The sequence below is a fragment of the Anguilla anguilla genome, chromosome 3 (assembly GCF_013347855.1).
Source record: "Anguilla anguilla isolate fAngAng1 chromosome 3, fAngAng1.pri, whole genome shotgun sequence".
Classification (NCBI taxonomy): domain Eukaryota; kingdom Metazoa; phylum Chordata; class Actinopteri; order Anguilliformes; family Anguillidae; genus Anguilla; species Anguilla anguilla.
In genome coordinates, this window is record NC_049203.1 from 44,704,883 (window position 1) to 44,725,731 (window position 20,849).

At 41.6% G+C, this 20,849-nt stretch overlaps 1 protein-coding gene across 2 annotated transcripts in view; it reads right to left on the reverse strand.

The window, feature by feature from the left end:
* Window positions 1-8,624: 8,624 nt before the first annotated feature.
* Window positions 8,625-20,849, reverse strand: part of LOC118222542 (tumor necrosis factor receptor superfamily member EDAR-like) — a 34,493-nt gene continuing 22,268 nt past the window's right edge. Inside the window, exons 6-12 of one of the 2 annotated variants that reach the window (XM_035408208.1) lie at window positions 17,645-17,728; window positions 17,372-17,497; window positions 16,920-16,994; window positions 15,530-15,602; window positions 13,609-13,792; window positions 12,928-12,988; window positions 8,625-11,634 (exon numbers count right to left, since the gene is read on the reverse strand). In XM_035408208.1, the coding sequence (XP_035264099.1) occupies window positions 11,300-11,634; window positions 12,928-12,988; window positions 13,609-13,792; window positions 15,530-15,602; window positions 16,920-16,994; window positions 17,372-17,497; window positions 17,645-17,728 (938 nt within the window). In that variant the 3' untranslated portion in view covers window positions 8,625-11,299. Of the gene's footprint in view, window positions 11,635-12,927; window positions 13,010-13,608; window positions 13,793-15,529; window positions 15,603-16,919; window positions 16,995-17,371; window positions 17,498-17,644; window positions 17,729-20,849 lie in introns of both variants that reach the window. The other variant, XM_035408206.1, reaches the window with a different exon arrangement.

A 20,849-nucleotide genomic window follows, 5' to 3' on the forward strand; every position in this document is an offset into this window, starting at 1 on the left:
CATGACAGTCCCTGGATAAGCTGTCACTTATAGTGACTGACTTTTTTGCTAGTTAGCTACATGACCCTTTCAAATGAAAAAGCTGCTTGTTAGATCATATGAAAATGGCTACAAGATCTCTCAAAGTTAACAGCGTTAGTTACCTGCAGCTTTGTAGCCATATGTTGGCTGTTAATAGCTGCAGAATTACAGTTTGCCAAATATAGAGGTCTACTCAACTCTATAGTGCAATTTCAACCAGTCATGTGATGGCAGCAACCTGGAGAATGAAAGCATTTTCATTTTGTAAACCGAGAACTCCCAATTCATTATGACTGGAAAATTGAAAGTTTTCACTATGCAGTGCACTCTGGGAACTGGAGTTTTGTTTGGACGAGTTATCCAGTGACTCCAGAGAGTTTTTTTTGATTGTTTCAAATGAGGCAGCAATTGACAGCACACATATATGGGGTTCACTCTTGTGCCCTGAAATCCTTACAAGACCAATGGTCTGGTGATGTATCCTCTACTAGTGCAGATTGGTTGACAGCCTGTAGGTGAGAGCATATTTGGCAGTAGTATAACCCAGGGAGAGGAAACATGCCTACTGTCATGAATAGATGTCACAAAGATACACACTCTTATTGTTTATTTTTGTTCTGGCTCCTCCTGCGTATGTGTAATCATGTAGCTGATGGTCCCTCAGAGGATGTGGCTCCTGCCTAAATGGAACTCCGGGTGAAAAGGGAGGATGTTAATGGCGGCATAAACTGTGTGGAAGAACACGTGGTGTTCGACAAAAAAAAAGGATATACGCATGTTTTTTTTAATGAACACTTACTGGAGCAGCTCAGCCCGAACCTTGCCAAGAAGGGTGTGCAATACCGTTTTCCTATCCTGCAGCACAGGGGACATATATGCCTCTGTTTTTGTAATTAAAGAAAGTTTAATGAAAGGTTCAGTTTTTTCTTTATTTATCTACAGTTAACACATAAATGCTAGGTTACGATCCTACACTCCCACACAAATTATAGTTGTATAGTAATGAGCCATGGAGGTTTTGAACTTATAACACTAAGTCACACTCGAAGGTGACGTGTTCAACTTCAATCACTAAAAGACTCAATGGGTACAATTCAATTCACAATGTAATAACTGCTTTCTATTTTTGCCTGCTAGCTGTGGGTAAGTGTGGTTAATGGTCTGTGACATGCCAACAGCACAATTTCATCAGCTTTTTTTTGCTCTATTAAAACTGAAAACATATCTCATTTTCTTTTCGAAGGAAAAACTTCGATTTTCCCCAGCATAATGGAGACTGGTGGGTTATCACAGATTCCCCCCACCAGGAACAACCAAGGCACCTGCCAGTTTATTTATTTCACCGATCTTTGGTAAAGGTTTCTATCATTACAAGTGTTCTAGGCATAATTTCAATTTCAAAATAGTCTACCTAATATTTTGAAATAGTTATAATGTAACTCAAAGAGAATATTGGCTCCCAATGATTTGACCCTGGAGGTTTTCATCATCCAATCCCAAGCCACCTTTTGCGAGCTGACACAGAGAGCAGGATATTTACATTATCCATCGGGGCTAAAAACAGAATTGTGGCGAGCCTTTCAGTAACATTGGCATTGGCAGAATGGCTGTTGATGTGTCACTGTTTAGAAATTTGGGAGAAGAAAATCCAGAGGAGGACGTGATGACCCCGCTTCCCCAGTCTGCTCATATCAAGTGTGTGATCTCACTCCCAATCACATTTCTGGTCCTAAGTGACTCAGTCGCTCTTGCCCATTGCCCGTTGCCCAGGCTTCCTGACATGCTGAGCTGGATGGGTAGCCATTCTCTCTGTTTGGCTGATGTTGGTCATTTCTGCAATTTAAAACACGCTTGTGGAATATGCCTAGCCTGCACTGCCCTTTCTGAGTGCAATTTGTGCTGGCCTGAACCTGAGAGCCTGTCCTGAGCAAACCCACTCCTCCATCATCAAAGTGTACAGTTTTTATTTGGGAGGTATGTTTTATGTAGCAAAGTCCATTTCAGTGTGCTTTTGCCCATTTCTGTTGGCTGGTGCAATGTGTTTAAAGCGTTTTGTCAATATGAGTGGAATGGACTGGCCTTTTTTGAGTGCCACTACAACCAAACTGCTTTATTTAAAGGATCAGCCCCCAGATTTTTAAGCTGATAGCGAATATTTAAATTCTCCATACAATTGTCCGAAATTCACAGTTGAATCCACAATTCACAGGTGAATTCTTGTTTTATTGTAAGGATGTTCACCAGGAGTGGCGAATGGTATTTATGCATAGAGCCATGACTTTTTGGGGATAACCCGAACAAACATTTGATCTGCATTTCAGTCATTATCCTCAAGGTGGCACTGTAGGCACTCTAATTGCAGTAAGTAGTAAGCAGTAAAAGGCACTGGTAATACCAGGGGTGCACAACTCTTATCCTGGAGGCTGGTCTGGGTGCTGGTTTTTGCTCCTTCCAATTACCTTAGTTTAAGTTCATAGCTCAATGAACTATGCTGGTTCACCCCTTTAATCTTCCCAAAAATATGTATTTTAGGACTGTAGCAGCATAGATATTAGCTATATGAATATGATTGGTGTTCTAGATTGGCATAAATTTCTTTACACATATTTACAGTGCTTCATTGATGTTGTACTTGCAAGTAGCTATCATGATTAACAAGAGAACTGAAAACATTTAATAACTGAGATACGCACTTGCTTGCTACTCAATATCATGGCACTTTTTCATGATATTCCACATTTTCCTACCAGTCTGTGGCTATTTTTTTAAAACAAAAGTGGTAATGTCAAAAAGTGGCTGAATGCCAAGCCATTCAAATTGACCTATTTTGTTGTGTCCATTGAGATCACTGTAATTAATTCCTGACTTGATCTATGGGCTTGAAACGTCTTTCTGTAACATCATTCCAAACAGGACAAAATGTGAATGGTGTCGACAGCTACCTCCACAAGAGATTTAACATTCAGAATTTTTGCCCATTTTTACATTTAAAAGCTAATACATAATATCTTTCTCGTGATCCTTAAGTCTAATTGACTTGATTTGGCAAATACTCTTTATTAAATTGCCTACTAAATGGATAAGGCCTGTCTGTTAGATTTTGATTCTAAATTTTAGTCAGAATTCGTTACAAAATTCAAATTAAGCAAGCAGGGGCTCATATTTTCTTGTACGAAAAAACATCAGTTTAACCATACTGCTATATTAATATTACCAATACCATTAATTGTCCTAAAATTTCTATAATTTCTTTAATGTTTTGTCATAACAGCTAATGTCACACTTAAAATAGCAAGTGTTTTTGCATACTCTAAACGTAAGCTAGGTTTGCTCAACCTAGCATGGTTTGTTTTTCAAAATGAGGAAACCAAACTACTGTACAGAGAAAGTTCCCAGCTGTGTAGTGGCACAATGGTACAAGTACTGAAAGGTATTAGAACATCATACCTTGAGTCATAGTCACTGTGTGCTCTCATGAGGAGAGTGGGAGTCTGCTCCACTCCTCCTGTAGTGACATCTCAATTAGTGTTCCGTAACATACAATAACAATCGATTTAGATGTGCAATTATTAGTTTAAGTACGTTTTGCCTTTCCCTTACATTTCTGTTTGAGTTAATGAATCCCAATGTAGAGTGTGGTAAATATAGTTGTATCCATATTTTTCTTTCTTTTTTTAACAAGTTGAAGCACAACTTCTCTTCAGTGTGTTCATAAATGTCACTATTTGTGTGATTTTCTGTTGCCTTTTTAAATTATACAATTGTACAGTGATATTTGCCACCATTTGTCAGTGAATGGGTAAGAATTATAAGGTTAAATCCAGACGCAAGGGTTCATTTATCTACCACGGTGACTGACAAGTAAATGAAATTGCTCCTGCTGATGATAATAGCAGCAAACATTTCAAACTCCCAGCCCCCTTGGGGCTTTGATGGGCTTAAAGGCTGAGCTGGGTCTTTCAGGAGCCAATGGCTCCTTTATTAACTGCTCTTAAGTGAGCGATGGGAGATGATTTACCTCAACAAAAGAGCCATTCATTTGTCTCCTCTGGGCTAAGACCCTCTGTAGCAGAAGTTAAATCAACAAGTCAAGGTGCAGATGACATTTAGCAGCAAGTGTATTTCCCAGTGTTGCCAGATTTGATAGGCACTTTCCAGCTAACAGACAGCCCTATTCACTAAAAAAACAATATCCTGCACAGTGTCTGGCAAGGCCAGGCCGTTATAACAGAAGTAACACTTGGTCATAATTGTTTGGATATTTTGTAAACACATTGTAAATACACTCACAGGCCACTTCATTAGATACACCTGTTCAACTGCAAACTGCACCCGTTAACGCAAATATCTAATCAGCCAATCACGTGGCAGCAACTCAATGCATTTAGGCATGTACACATGGTCAAGACGATTTGCTGAAGTTCAAACCAAACATCAGAATGGGGAAGAAAGGTGACTTAAGTGACTTTGAATGTGGCATGGTTGTTGGTGCCAGATGGGCTGGTTTGAGTATTTCAGAAACTGCTGATTTACTGGGATTTTCACGCACAACCATCTCTAGGGTTTACAGAGAATGGTCCAAAAAAGAAAAAATATCCAGTGAGCGGTAGTTCTCTGGGTGAAAATGCCTTGTTGATGGCAGAGGTCAGAGGAGAATGGCCAGACTGGTTTGAGCTGATAGAAAGGCAACAGTAACTGAAATAACCACTTGTTACAACCGAGGTATGCAGAAGAGCATCTCTGAACACACACCATGTCAAACCTTGAAGCAGATGGGCTACAGCAGCAGAAGACCACACCGGGTGCCACTCCTGTCACCTAATGGAGTGGCCGGTGAGTGTGTATTGCCAGGGGTTGGCCAGATGGGCATATCTTCGTAGGCAAGTCAAAACTGAGATTTCGGTTTGCAAGTTTTGCCATAAAGATGCCAAAGATGTAAGAGGGAATAGGGAGACCCACTTACATCCACAGCTCTTCTTTGACATGTGGCACTGGAGCAGACTTCATTACTGTGGTGCTTTTCATTTCGTGCATTATATATGATCCAAACTCATGCTTTAGTATATCCGCCAAATGGATGCGTGGCAGACAACGTACAGTACTGTGCAAAAGTTTTAGGCACTCTAGATTTTTAAATATAATATATAGTATATATTTGGTCTTAGATGTTTATTTTTTTATTTCTGCATTAGTGTGTCAGTAGAAAAGAGCAAATTTGAGATTTCCAAACATGAATTTTCCAAAAAATGAAATTTTACAGTAATAAAAATTTTTGTATTTTGTTAAATAAAGTAATATTTTAAGTGATAGACTACTTTTCAGATAAAAACTTGATCAATGGTCTCTGGGATTACCTGGAGAGCCAGAAGCAAGAGAAACAGCCAAAATCTGCAGAAGAACTGTGGCAAGTTCTCCAAAATGCTTGGAACAACCTACCAGCCGATTTTCTTATAAAACTGCCGGACAGTGTACCTAAGAGAACTGATGTAGTTTTTAAGGTGAAGGGTGGTCACACCAAACATCGATTTTATTTTGTTTTTAACTATTTACTGCCCTTTATATTATTTAAAAAAATATTTATAACCTTTCATTTCATTATTTCTGAAAGTATCTTAGCTGTACAGCATTTTTTTTACAGGTGCCTAAGACTTTTGTACAGTACTGTACATTGCAATTCTCTGCAGGGCACCCATCATACCTGAGACTTGCCAGCCTCAATGTGGGCCCTCGATTCATTGAGGCTCAGTATTTGCAGCGAGCTCTGGAGCTTTCTGAGGCCTGCTGTGGTAGAGTACTTTTACTGGGAGTGGGATTCCCATTCCTGTAGTTTTTGTGCTTCCCAACTTCAACATTTTTGCTAGCTTTCCCGTACGTGGTAGAATTAGCTCTGTCAGCTATGTTTTTAGCGCCCACCCCTTGATGCTTTTGACTGAAGAGACGACATGTGAATCAAGTTGTTTGCATATTAAATGATAGTTGAGCCGAACCACGGACCTAACAAGATTAAAGATTGATAAATGGCTTGAGCAATACCCAGTTTTGCAGTTTACAAGATAGGGGTACTGGGCAGTTTTAAAAATTGCCTATGGGGGAAAGGGGCTGGAATTTCATGAACTTTCAAATACCTGCACAAAGTTGCTACAAAAAGCCCAAAGTATCCATTCCTACCCATTTTTGACCTAAAAAGACAAAATGACCTAAAAAGAAGGGCGGGGCCCTTGCGGTCCTCCCTGCTGGATGTGTTTGAAGGTTCAGCGCGTGTATTGGGTTTCCTCCTACCACGCTGCCAGCTTGGCTCTTTAAAGCGTACACAAGCTCATCATGTTTGAACTTGCTGGAGTCAATGACAGCCTTTGTTCCCTATGAAAGAACAGAACAATGGGCCTCAGAGGGCGGGTAATGTGTTAAATTCTGCACCCTTCAGGCTCTTATATTTGCGCGTCTTGAGTGAACAAGACAGCGCGGCTACTGGTATGCAGCTAAAGGGACCAATGGCATTGAAGCATGCCATTGCCCTTTGACCTGACTGATATGACAGATGTGTCCTGTGTATTTCGATGCATTTCATGAACATGTCACTAAATGAAAACAGGAAGACAAGTTTGCCAGAGCTATGTATGACATACTGTATGACATATGGTTGTGCTAATTATACCTACAAAAAAAACTGCTGAATCAATGTACCGAATATTTAAACATCCTTTACTCTGAGTTAGGACATATAGCCTATATGCTTGTCACTTATAAAGTTTTGAGAAAATAACTTTGAAAATAACTGTGACGTGTAATAGCAGACATAGCTATCGGATAATATTAGTGCAGCGACTCCACCCACAGCCATGAATCTAGCACCAGTTTAGTCATGATGCTAGAATAGATGGATAAAAGGCAAACTCAGAACCTTGGCATAACTGTTTACATCTTTCATTGCGAGGAAACTAGATATGTGTCAATACCATTTAATTTGCGGAAATTCATAGAAATGAAATTGATAAATTAAAAAAAATGTCCACAATGTTCAATGAGTATTTTTTTCTAATGAATTTATTGAATTTCACTTCCTGAATTCACTGATTTGAAGTGGAACTGACACAAACTCTGGTGTGAACTGGCTGAGTCCTTCAGCACAACCTCGGTTTGGATTCAAGGAACTGCCCGTCCTACTGAGATCCATTTCCTGTCTGTCTGTAGTGATCCTCCAGCAGGGATTGGATCAATGGTCAGTGTTGTATGTGGAGCAGGATATTACCACTTGCTGGTATATTCTGTCCTCATGTACGCCAAGCTCTAAGGCAAGGGTCTGCAGCGCTGCAGGGTCTGCTTGTTTTACACAGCACTTAATCGATCGATTAAAGCAGTTGACTACACGTCTTGAGTTTTAATTGGTTGCTGATTTTAGTGTGAAACCCAAAACCAGCAGCCAGCTTACAGCTCCCCAAGCTTGGGGAGTCCTGTTCTAAAGATGAGCTCTTGTGCTAAATAGCCTGGACTCAGAGAGAATCGGCTTCTCCAATTAGGTGATATCTGAGCATTGTAACATGATTACTGTACAAATTAGACTTCTCTATTTCACAAAAATTAAGAACTGAGAAAGGGATGCTATTTTGCTATTTGCTCCCCCCCCCCATGAACGAACTCTCCCTGTTAAATCCACCATAAACGTATGTAAGCATTATTTCAGTTTTAGTATTTGTTCTTGAGTCGCCCAGACAGTGTGCGTGCAATGAAGAGCGTTTTAAATACAGATGTTTTGACAACCTTACAAGGGTGGAAAAAGGTAGTTGGGGATTTGTGTTCTAAAGCAGGAAATGCATTACTAGTCACTTCAAGTACCCATTTTTTAAAATCAAAAATTGTTATGAAAAGGTTTTAATTTGCATGTAATCCATTCCTTACTTTTCACAACGTTAACTTGTCTTTAGAGTGTAACACTTCCCCCAGGTTCCCGCTGGCTGTGTAGTCCTGAACAGCGCTGCCGGAGTGAGACATGCTCAGATCCCCTGCTGTGGGCTCCCACCCCTAGCTGCTCCCACCCCTAGCTGCTCCCCTCTCCCCCAGCAGCACCCCTCTCCCCCAGCCTGCCGCAGCCCTCTGCTCTCAGATCCGCGAGTCTCCCCCTCTCTCTGAATCAAGAAACGCCCGCGCCAAGCCTGGGGTCCACCCCAGGGGCTGCCGCTGGCTATTATACATTCCGGCTTGTTGTTGTAATTGCCTGACTGATCAGGGGTTGTGGGGGGGGGGGGGGGGGGGGGGGGGGGGGGGGGGGGGGGGGGGGGGGGGGGGAGAAGAGTTGGGATGCTTCCGCGCCTACGTGTATTTCGGCACAAAATAATACAGATTCCTAATGAATATTCCTGTTGACTACAATCAAAATGGTGGAGGCATAGGTCGCTTTGCAGATGTTGCTGATGTGTAAACCATACAAAGAGGCAAGTAAGCCATTTTAGAGATTTCAAATGCATGATCACACTTGAGCATATAACTGAGCATCTGCAGACAAAATTCCATTCTCTCGCCAACTGTTGGAGCTTAGCAGGATTGATCTATACATTTACATGCTGTCAATCACAAAATCACCATTCAGCCTGAATTTACATCTCACCGGTAATTGATAGCTCTTTATTGATGTGTATGTACAGAAATAAGTTATATATACATTTGCATTTTCTTTCCATAGTAGGTTGAATTGTTTTGTCTTTCTTTTATATTCCAGTATATAGTACAGATTGCTGATGAGGTAAATTGGCATTACCCTTTATGACATTTACTCTTCCCTGTTATTAACAACATAATCGTCCATAAAAACACTGTCCTGTTTGACAAATGACAAAGAAAAGTTGTAGGTGTCACAAATATACGCTAAACATGCAATACCGGTATAAGCAGGTCTATTCATTTACACTGATGGAGTCCTGCTCCCATTGCAAGTCTGCCTTACTGTCACTGTGATTACATCACATCAAAATGTTCAGCTTTAAATCAAATCTGATTTAGTTAACTGCACTGAACGAGTACATTTGTTCCTATTCGGAATTAAATGTACACAGAGCATTTCACCATACAGATAAAGGAATGACCTGTGGAAATGGAGTTCATCCAACAGATTTGAAATGTGTCCATTGTGCTGCCCCCAAATTTAACATAAAGCTGCTTTCCTGAGTATAAGAATACAAGACATACAGAGAATCAGTTTTTTTTTTTTAAATGTACGGTACAGAAAATGTATTTTTCTTTCGAAAAAGAGGTATGATTTGATTTGAGAAAACTCTACCGGTCCCAGTGAGCGGTGGATTAATCAGCCAAGGTTCACAGACATTAGGGGTGTGCAGTGTCTGCATATCTGTATCTGTTTGAGCACCAAACTAGTTTATGCTATCTTGCAGGTTTCTATCAAAAGGCAGATACAGACAGTTTTGTTGGATAAACAGGTGAAGCTACCAGGATAGACGCTGCACACCTCAATGAATGTTATACTGTTACCATTTAAATCAGTACACATTTAGGCCAGTTATTTACATTCTGCCCCAAACTGTTGACTTTGTAAAAACCCTATAGCAAAACAAAGGTGTAGTGTTCTACAAAGTCCACAACTGTAATTTATATATGCATTTCTCATTTCAGGTGGACCTGACTGGTCACAGAAAATGTGCAATCAGCGTATCAGTTTGAATGACTCAGGCACACAGAAACACATCTTGTGTAGAGGGCTGTACAAGCTACTGTAACGGTTATGATAATCTTGGTCTTAGCATAACACCTTTGAAAATCCTGTGAGACATTGCTTTTACAACACTGGAGAAGCAGAAAAGATGTAAACAGTGAAAATCCATTGAAATTCTTCCCTCTGCTGCACTAAGATATACTTGACCTTTGTAGCTTATAGCGACATACTAAATGGACAGCTCTGTGTTTTTGCATGGCATGAGATAGGATGACATCAGATGGAAGTTGTATTTATTCAGCAGCGATACTGTCAGTCCCCACCAGCTGGTTTTATGGAATTTTCCATTTGGCATCAAGAAGTCTTGTCTATTTTTGCAAAGCCACAATTATGAATCACTACATTTCTCCATGTAAGAATCTCCAAGAGTACTGAAGTCAAGCGCATGGGCCACATCAGGGAGGAGCCTAAATTCTATGACATCATCCTTTTTCAAATCCTCCATGGGTTGATCTGATTGGCTGAAGGTTCACAAGACCCAGATACTGTACCTTCAGACGTGGAGGAATATCGTCGGTTTAATACTGCTGGCTTCATGCAATCCCAAAGGCTGTTTCTGAGACATCACTGAGATACAAGCTCACAGAGTTCATTACTGCCTGAGCCAGTAAATCTCTGTGCAAACAGCACAGGAGCCACGAGAGACTCTGTGTTACTGAAAATAAATGCACTTTCTGAATCTTTTAGCAAGCAAACTTTATCCAAATGCACACAGCTGCATATGAAAATGGCAAATGGCAGCAGGAATTCTCTTTGGAATCATGGCTTTGAAGATCACTTATAGAGAATTTCCCATTAATCAATAATGCATTTGAATCCTTGAACTTGCTTGTTTATCCATTTTGTTTGTTAGGCCCTAGTATTTTGTTACCAAATGTGAACTTGGAGGTCACACTTTGAGTCAAAAAAAATAACAGGGGTAGCAGTCGAGCTGGAATTCATTTCCATTTCAATTCCACCAATCCATGAAATACTCACAGAACATCACATGCCTTTTCCAGATCAGGAATTTAATTTCAATTCATTTACTGGACTGACTGCAAATGTATTTGACCCAGCCCTGGTTAGCTCTAAGCTACCTTGTGTCTCTTAACTGGATTTTTGCTGCGTGGTTATAACAAGGTCCAGCTTTTTAGAGACTCAACCAACTTGACTGACTTTGCTCCAGCAACCACAGTAGCAAACTCCACAAAAATGGAGTCACCATCACAAATAGGTACACTCCCCCCTCCAAAATTTTTTAAAAGACCTGAAGAATATCCCAACCATTGCATGCACAACAGAGATAGACCCTGTGCGAGGGGAGTGAAGTCTGGGACAATTCCCAATGGCCATAATACGTCCTTGCCACTACCAGTGCTGGTGGATGTTAGCGCACGGTAATGAAGCACAACGCTCTGCAGGACAGTGACCAGAATGCCCCTCGGGGGGGTATGGCCGTGTGCCACTAACCCTGAACTGGTCGCTGTCACACAGTCAGGAATCCCAGGCGGTGGAATCCCTCATTGGTCGGGAAGCCCACGGAGGGCGGGGGCCGGGCGGTTGGAGAGGCGGGGCTCAGACGCTGGCGCAGCGGGACGCGAGGGCGGCGCCGACGGGCGGGGCTCCCTCGGCCCCGCCCAGGATGTCGGCGCACAGCGACTCGACGGCGTCCAGGCGCTCGATCTGCACCAGCTTGGTGAGCAGGTCGGGGATGCTGTAGCCGGCCGCGCTGATGCGGTCGAACAGCTGCATGCCGTCCGTCATGCCGCCGATCTCGTCCCGCTTCAGGCCGAAGCCCTCGGCCAGGTGCCGCCACGTCTTCACCACCGCCTTGTCCGCGCTGTAGGTGGAGCTCAGCATGCGGCTGGTCTTCTCCAGGCAGTCGAAGGGCAGCTCCGTGGGGCTCAGGCCTGGGGGGGGTCACAGGGTAACAGAGGGGGTCAGGGGTGGTGAAGCACAGCCCATGAGACCGTACTGACGAAGCAGGGACTGTGGTACTGCACATGGCTGGTAGTCGTATTCAAACTTTTTTGCACTTTTTCAGGTTGATTTCAGTCAGCAGAACAAGGAGTAAGGGGGCATGAGTCGAAAATGGAAAAGGTAACTTCCCCATGGATACCACATTTTTTTAAATGCAGAGAACTTGTCAGATTTTCTTTGTCACAGTTTGAAAATGTTTTGCTTTCAGAAGATCCAATCCATTTGAACCTAATGAAAGCTGATGATTTGGATGAACAGGGTGTAACCAAGTGCATTTGAACTGACTGTTTTTATAGTGTGGCTCCATAAAAAAAATGGCACTAACGTTTTCCTCATTGTTAGTTTTTCACAAGTAATAAGTAATTGGAGTCTTTGTTTTGGACGCACTCCCCATAATTTGTCCCTGGATGGTGTGACTGACTGACTGACTGAATAATCTCATAAAGTGCAGACTTTACGACGGCAGAAACTGAACACAATTGTGTCATTAACAAAAGCATTTTTTACCATATTGCAAACTGGTCTTAAGATTTGTTTTTCAAAGTCAGCGCTAACTTCTCCCAACCAAGTCACTCCATATGGCGTTCATTTTGGACTGGGGGAGTGTACATGTGAAGTATTCCTCAGAAAGAGCTCTTTCCAGTGATCTTCTTCTCTCATTTGTAGTTAATGTATTCTGGAAAGCCATGTGACGGATGTGTTCAGTATTTGTGAGGAACAGGCTGTCCTTTATTCCGCCCACAGAGATAGTGAGGGAAACATAACAACAGTGAGTGTGGCAACCACACTGGCACACTGGCTCAGTCTGCAGAACAATGTCAGATTGTTCGCATGTGTCTCACCCAGGAGAGAGGTGGAATGAATCTGTCTGGTACATTGTGTGTGTGCGTGTGTGTGCGCGTGTGTGTGTGTGTGTGTGTGTGTGTGTATGTGTGCACGAGTGTGTTTGTGTGCGTGTGTTTGTCTATGTGTCTGTGTATACATGTGTATGGAAATGTGTACGTGTGTGTGTGTGTGTGTGTGTGTGTCTGTGTGTGTGTGTATGTGTGCACGAGTGTGTTTGTGTGCGTGTGTTTGTCTATGTGTCTGTGTATACATGTGTATGGAAATGTGTACGTGTGTGTGTGTGTGTGTGTGTACATAAGTGTGTGTGTGTGTGTGTGTGTGTGTGTGTGTTTGTGGTTTGGTTTCAGAAGCACATCACAGTATGGAAAATCCCTCACCCTCAGCCACACTGCATGCTTTCGTGTAAAGATCCAGAATCTTCTTCCTTCGACTCTGAATCTGCAACAACGAAGAGAAGACCTTCAGGATGAAAACAAGGCATGTCTGTGAGTACAAACATTACCCTTCCTAAAGAACATGTTTCCTGCCAAAATTCAGCGATATGGATAATCATTGCAACAAAAGAACACGTTTCCTGCCAAAATTCAACAATATAGATAATCATTGCAACAAAAGAATACGTTTCCTGCCAAAATTCAACAATATAGATAATCATTCATTGCAATAAAAGAACACGTTTCCTGCCAAAATTCAACAATATGGAAAATCATTGCAATAAAATGGCCCATTTTTAAGGGCCATTAGTTACGCAAGTGTTTTTCAGACATGGTGCTCAAAGCACTTTGCTGACAAAACAAAATGAATGGCACACACTGAACACAAAAGCTGATATAAAACTAACATGACAAAGCAAGACTTGGTAAAAAGAGATTTAACATTAATTTTGAACATACAAAATTTCAAGTTACTTCCATGCTCACAAATGAAAATGGAAGTACTGTACTGTAGGTCAAACAGTAGGTCAAAATTTGTTTAATATATCCCTGGGAGCTTTGGTACAGTAGAGTACATTCTTTTATCTTCTCCAGGCTAATCACATGACCCACTCTCTGACTTACCCCAGTGGACTTGCTGCTGTTGTTGTTGTTGTTGCTGATGGACGAGCAGGTCTTGTCCCTGGTCAGGTGTACCAAGGACAGTAGACACAGGTCAGCAGTGCCCTGTTTGTCCAGAGCTGCCTCCTCATCACTGTCGATGCTACGGCTCAGAAGCTGCTCGTTCTCCGAAGAGGCGTCGTTCTCACTGCGAACAGAGGGGGCGCTGCGGGGTCAGTGTCTATCCCTATTTCGGTTTATCTCTATAGTCATTATGTTATATGTTGCTCCTCACCTTATTAATAATTTATCATTGACATTTTTAATGAGTCACATAAAAGCCCACAACCAAGTGACTGTACAAAGCCGTACACATAACATTAATGTCACCAGGCATAATTGCTCCTTTCCTCTATTGCATCGAAGGATTCTGAAAATTTAGTGGAAATGTAGAAAAAAAACATAATTTGTCAGCATTATACCATATTTCCCAACTGAAAAGACCCTGATAAACCTAAATAAGAAGGGGAGGTATATCCTAAATATATGATATGATATGACTTAATGGTCTTTTGCAGACACTGATGAAAAGTTTTGTTTTGACAAATTAACTAGAAGTGACACCAATTATTCTGAGGGTAGTCATATCGTCACTGTCACTTTAATAATTGACCTCTGTATAATTTAACAAATGGGAGACACATCATGGAATGCTTTGATTTGTCCTTTTCAGCTGCACTTAGAGAGGCTGTGATTGGCTTGTTTAAGACTGCACACAGCACTCTCCATCCCAGCGTTTCCACTGAGACCGCCCACCATGTTGACTCACAGATTGCAATTGTTTCCCAGCATACCTGCAGTGGCTTGGCAACCAACGCAAAGAATGAACTCACTACTTGTCACACAGAGCCCAGATGCATTCCAAGTGGAGATTTGCTCATGCAAACCTGTGTCTGGACTTTGCGCGTGCAATTGTGTGTGTGCATTTTGCTACATGGTAAAACATTCAGTATCAACCAAGTTTATTTAAGTCTAATAGGGATCGTATGTATTCTCTCAGAATAAAATGTACTCTATCAGAGTTGAGTTCAATTGAAAATGAGAAACAGCATGTATAGAGGAGGATAGTCCCTTTATAGGATGCGTTTTCATTTTGCTGGTTTTCATCTTGTTTATGTGAGTGTTCATGTGTATATATTTTAAGAACAGCTGTACATACAAACAAAGAAACATAGCCGCAACAGTCTGTGTGGCATAGGTCACGGAGAGTGAATTCACATGCCGTTTTACACAGGTGCGTGGGTGGTTTACGGGTGAAAGCATTTAATCCTTTGAAGCAGCAGTGCTTCCCCCCCTGGTGTTTTGGCTCGGGCTGAGCATTGTTGCCAGACACCGCCACCCTGTTTGTGCGAGTGAAACGCCTCCAAAAACACAGGCCCTCCGGGGCACATCTGCTAAAGAGCTCTCCTCCACATCACGTTTACCGTGGAAACGTTCAAGTGAACAGTGTCATGCCCATTCGACGGGCGCATGCTAAATGCTCCTCAGACTCCTTCTGCCCACCCAATGTCATGGCCAGGCACAAGGGCAACTCATCTGCTGGAACCTGTCCTACTGTGTCTCAAGTAGTTACTAACAGGTCCCAAGTAGAAAATCAGATAACAAATAATCTCTTTGAGTGCTCAATTAAAGTTGAAACAGAATATAATTGTCCTGCCCCACATTTATAACTTGTTTGTGCCTCAAAGTTAGAAAAACAGGGGAGTGATGCAGGTCTGGAAGATATTGACGACAGCTTTTTTTGGTATACTGGCCTGATTTTACTGTATTTAACCACGTTTACTCTTGACACATAACCCAAATCTTGCCATCAAACTGGTATAAAGTTTTGAGTGAACAGAGGTTTGTCTCCAAACTGGCATGTGGAGACAAACTTCCTTCTTACCTTTTTACTGTCTTTGGGGGAGTCGGTTTGAGTTTATCAAATTCATCTTTTTCTGGGAAGATTGTCGCATTATCTATAAAAGAAAAGGTTCACGCTTATTATGTCCAATGGAAGACCAAAATATTTTTTAAATGTCATCTTCAGAAGGTTATGAAATAAAACCAAGAGCATTACTTGCTATTTATACAAAAGCCAATACATCAAATATTTCATAGTTTGATAAAGAAAATAATTATTAATGTAGCCAGAAATATGGCTCAATATACAGTAAGCATGTTACTGCTGTAGTTCCATTAATAAACCATAAAACAGAACAAGCCGCCTGAGCAGGTGGGAATGAAAAAAGGCTGCAACTTGTCTTTCGTCTGTCTGGAAGTCAATTAATTTGTTATTCAGCAATTATTGATAGAAGTGCTCTTAGCTATACTGGTGCAGCCGATCCCAGTAAATATTGGCACACACAGTTAAAGAAGCACGGAGGAAGTGACAGACAGTTGCTCCTGTGTACACAGATGTGCACAGAGACCTACCGGTTCCTTTAATCTTTTGCCATATAGAGTAGCAGAAGCCTGGAGTGGCAAACTTTTTTAACAAAACAAGCACATAATTCATGCCATCTCTTTCAGCAAAAGCAGAATTTGTGTTTCCTTAAGGGTGTATCTGTACAGCTATAAAATAAAAAAAAACATTCCCAACTTGCCTAATGGAAAATGGCAGCACATAGATAATAAATTAAGACAAATTTATTTATGGCAACAGTTCATAGAAATGCTAAATACCTGGACTAAGGATAATAAAATGCTTCCATTAAGGCTAATGAAAACATCTGAGATTCACAAATAATTACTCTGCACCTAAACTGCCTTTTAACAAGTCATTCATGGTTTCATATAAGTAATTAATTCAAGTCATTGCAAACAACAATATTTGGAAAGCTCATAGGTTGTGTTTTGGTGAGTGCTGCACACAGGTATAAGCAAGATTTCGAAGCGCTCCATAACAAAATTATTAAAAAAAGAGTGAGAGTGCTTTATTCACACAGGTAGAAAGCAGAAAGGCTAACAAACAGAGAAGGGACCACAGCTGAGAGAGTGCCATGGCAGTGCACTAAGTGCACACTTGTATGGCCCGGGAATCAGCTGCCCTATGGACTGCACCGCACGTTTTCCACCAAATCCTTTTTGCCATTAAAATGGAAATAGCGCACGTCAATGCAGATGCCCACATGGCTCAGTGATTGAGCTCTTTGAACACTGAACACTGTTCTGCCCTGGGCCACTGTCCTTCATCTCACTCCAAGTCAGTGTATAGGCTACCAATAAAATAGCTGCCGGTAATCATGTTCATATCTTGCATTGGCTTTGGGGCTGGTGTAATGGTGGTTTCTTACCTTGGGTTTCTTTCTTGTCTTCCTGCTTGTTAGTCTGTGCCTCTACTGCCTTCACCACCTGGCCAGTGCAGCAGGCTACACACACACAGACATTCAAGAAATGGTCAGTCTAATGCTTCAGTTTCCTGACTGTGTTATTTGTATATACATGTATTTACAAATGGGCAATACATTTATCTTGATACAAAATACAAAATCCCTTCCAAACAATGTATCTCTATAAGATTTATTCAATTTTTGGGTGAGTGCAAACCTGTCTTGAATCTTTTGGCACAGATATACATACCATACAAAAAGCAAGTGGCAAGCAAACTGTATTACATGAGAAATATACATATGCAAACAAATATTTCAAATGCACATATTTGAAATATTGTCCATCTCTGTGAGGACCTGACCGTGTACTTGGTGCTTAGCATTTGAAATGGAAAGCATAGTGCATGCAGTCTCACCCTGGCCATTTGGCTTGGCCTTCAGAATGTAGAACATGATGATCAGTACTATGGCAATGGCCATTATGAAGATGGTTGACATGGCGATGATGAGGGCCGTCGCCAAGTGCCCCTGTCCAGTTGGGTCTTTAAAAAAGAGAATGCTCCATCGGTAAACTCTGCTTGTACCCTTCCCCATCCCCCAGACTAGTTTTCAATACATTTTATCCACCAAATGTGGGCTTTCAAGCGCTGTCCATCATAAAGATATGGTGACAGGAGCGCGTAACTCACCTTTGTGTGGGTGGGGGAAGATGGTGGCACTGGTGGAGGAAACACTGGGCGTACGGCCAGAAGACACAGCTGTGCCACGCATGCCTGAAACACACGCCACGCTCACCATTGTGCTTTATGACATCACACTAACAGTCATTCAGATTGGTGCACATGAAGATGCACAACAGCATTTCAAATAAACCTTGTGTCGCCAAGTTCTCAGTGTTAGATAAACTCTCACTGTTTATAAGTCCACTACTGAGCACATTGTACTCTATTATAGTTGAAAGTGCTCTGTTGGTGAAAATGCTGGACGTTTTGATGTGCAAGCTGCACTAAATTCAGCGTTTTTCTTGTTTTCTGTTGTTGGCAGCTGAAAAAAAAAAAACAGCTCAACGTCATGGTCTCACACAAGGCCATTTTGAGCTTTAGCCATTTGCCCACAAGAGAGAAGACAAATGAATATTATTCTTTGCACAGTTAAAAGTCGGTCTAAGGTGGTCAATAACCAAACCCAGACAATGTAGCATGAACAACAAAATACAAGTAAATAACAAGAATCCTGTCTCCAGATGTAATTTGTGCAATAGTGGGTGCCAAAAATGTTACTTCCAAAACCGTGCTTGTCAGATACACTGAAAGGGTGGTGCATTTGGTGGTTCCAAAACAGATTTTAAAAACAGTCCATTATGCTCCTTTTCCCTAAAGCCTAAAATCCATTTCCTATTCTTACTGTGTCCGATGCTCTATCTGCAGCTGGCTGGGCCCCACATCTCCACTCCAGTGCAGAACTGCTGCCACTATTGTATGACACTTCTTTCAATGGAACTTTCAGCTCCCATTAGTCATTATGGGTTCAGGCGGTTCATTATAAAGGCCTTCATTTTCTGCTCTTATGCTCAGATAAAATGGAAGTGATTAGTTTTAGGTCTAAAAAAAAAACAACAACTAAGAATTAATCGTACCTGTCTTTATACTTTGACAATTGCTTAAAAATCAGGCACTTTTATCATTAGGGGTTGCAGCTAAATTGATTAATGCGTTTGCCATTTTCAGGCTAGATTACTGTAATGCCCTGCTATCTGGCTGCATGAATACTTAACTAAAGAATCTTCCAATTATGTATACGTCTGATTTTAAGGACGTGCTTTTAACTTTCAACGTGCTCCAGGACGTAAATCCAGGATAAAATTAATTTAGTCACCTCTCATCAGCTGTGACCCCATTTTCACAGGCAAGCTCTTGGGGGGTTCAGACTTTGTCTCATACTTTTGCTGCCACCGAAAAACCCTAGCAGAGGTTCTATGCTGCCATCTCCACTTTGTATATTTGTTTTCTACCCATAGTTCTTCTCTAACCCTGTTGTTGTTTCTTGTTTCCTTGTTCCAATAAATAAGGTTAGGTTCTGCTTGTGGCATTTTTACAAAACATCTTAATGAAGTTGTTTGTGATTTTTGAAGGGCTATAATTTTTTTTGTACATTGAAGGAATGAAAGTAGGTGGGCCAAGACTGATTTTTAAATAAAGTGATTATGACAAGCAGCAACAAGTTAATGATAATCTTTCCATTTCCCCCTCCATACATTTAATTATTAGACACACACCATGCTCTCCGCAGTGTAATTTGAAAATTATTCGACAAGTACAAGCGTGCCTCAAACTCGAGCAAGTAACTCCTCACTTTAGACTTCATTATTTTAGACTGTGGTGTTTTCAAACATTTATCATCACATCTTCCTACATGTGTATATACATTCTCTTATTAGGATTAGTTTGCTGCAGTTTTGAGATTGAAAAACATAAGGCAGATAACAGGCAATTGAAAGGAGACTATGAGGAAACACCACAAGATGTCATGCAGGTTACATTTTATTGTTTAATGTTGTGATCCAACCAATTTTCAATTCAGGCAGTGGAGGCCAGTTTATCACTATGCAATTAACTTCCGAAAGATTATTCAGATTGTAATTAAATTTTGGTCATGAATGTAAAATTGCACAGTATGTACTGTGATCCATTACACTGATTTAAGCTGAGGTCTGGCATTACTTGGGTGACAGCATCTGTTAAAAAGTTTGTGGTTGGTAAATGAGCCGATGTCTCCTATGAGAATAGCAGACATGCTGCAATTAAATTAAGGATTCTTTTGTGGAAATGCATTTTCCTAACTTCAGGCCTTTACTGTCTCCAGACTGGTAGACGGCACACAGAAAGTGATGGGTCTTGTTCCGTGTCACACAGAGAGCTGCTCCTTTCTTTAGGTATGCATCTCAACCAGTGAGTCAAGATGTTACAGATTTTCTGTCAGGCATGGAACCAAATAGTCATCAGCCACTAATGCACCAGACGCTTATGTGCTGTACTGTGCACTGGAGGCAACTGGCAGGCTGAACACTACCAGTACATGATTCTAGTGTTCCTATGCATAGACTCTTACACTCTTTAGTGTTCCTTGGGGCATTCTGACTGGCTGAACACTCACACTCTTTAGTGTTCCTAGGAGCATTCTGATTGGCTGAACACTCACACTCTTTAGTGTTCCTACCAGCATTCTGACTGGCTGAACACTTACACTGTTTAGTGTTCCTAGGGGCATTCTGACTGGCTGAACACTCACACTCTTTAGTGCTCCTCGGGGCATTCTGACTGGCTGAACACTCACACTCTTTAGTGTTCCTCGGGGCATTCTGACTGGCTGAACACTTACACTCTTTAGTGTTCCTCGGGGCATTCTGACTGGCCGAACACTTACACTCTTTAGTGCTCCTCGGGGCATTCTGACTGGCCGAACACTTACACTCTTTAGTGCTCCTAGCAGCATTCTGACTGGCTGAACACTTACACTCTTTAGTGTTCCTCGGGGCATTCTGACTGGCTGAACACTTACACTCTTTAGTGTTCCTCGGGGCATTCTGACTGGCTGAACACTTACACTCTTTAGTGTTCCTCGGGGCATTCTGACTGGCCGAACACTTACACTCTTTAGTGTTCCTCGGGGCATTCTGATTGGCTGAACACTTACACTCTTTAGTGTTCCTCGGGGCATTCTGACTGGCTGAACACTTACACTCTTTAGTGTTCCTAGGGGCATTCTGACTGGCTGAACACTTACACTCTTTAGTGTTCCTCGGGGCATTCTGATTGGCTGAACACTTACACTCTTTAGTGTTCCTCGGGGCATTCTGACTGGCTGAACACTTACACTCTTTAGTGTTCCTAGGGG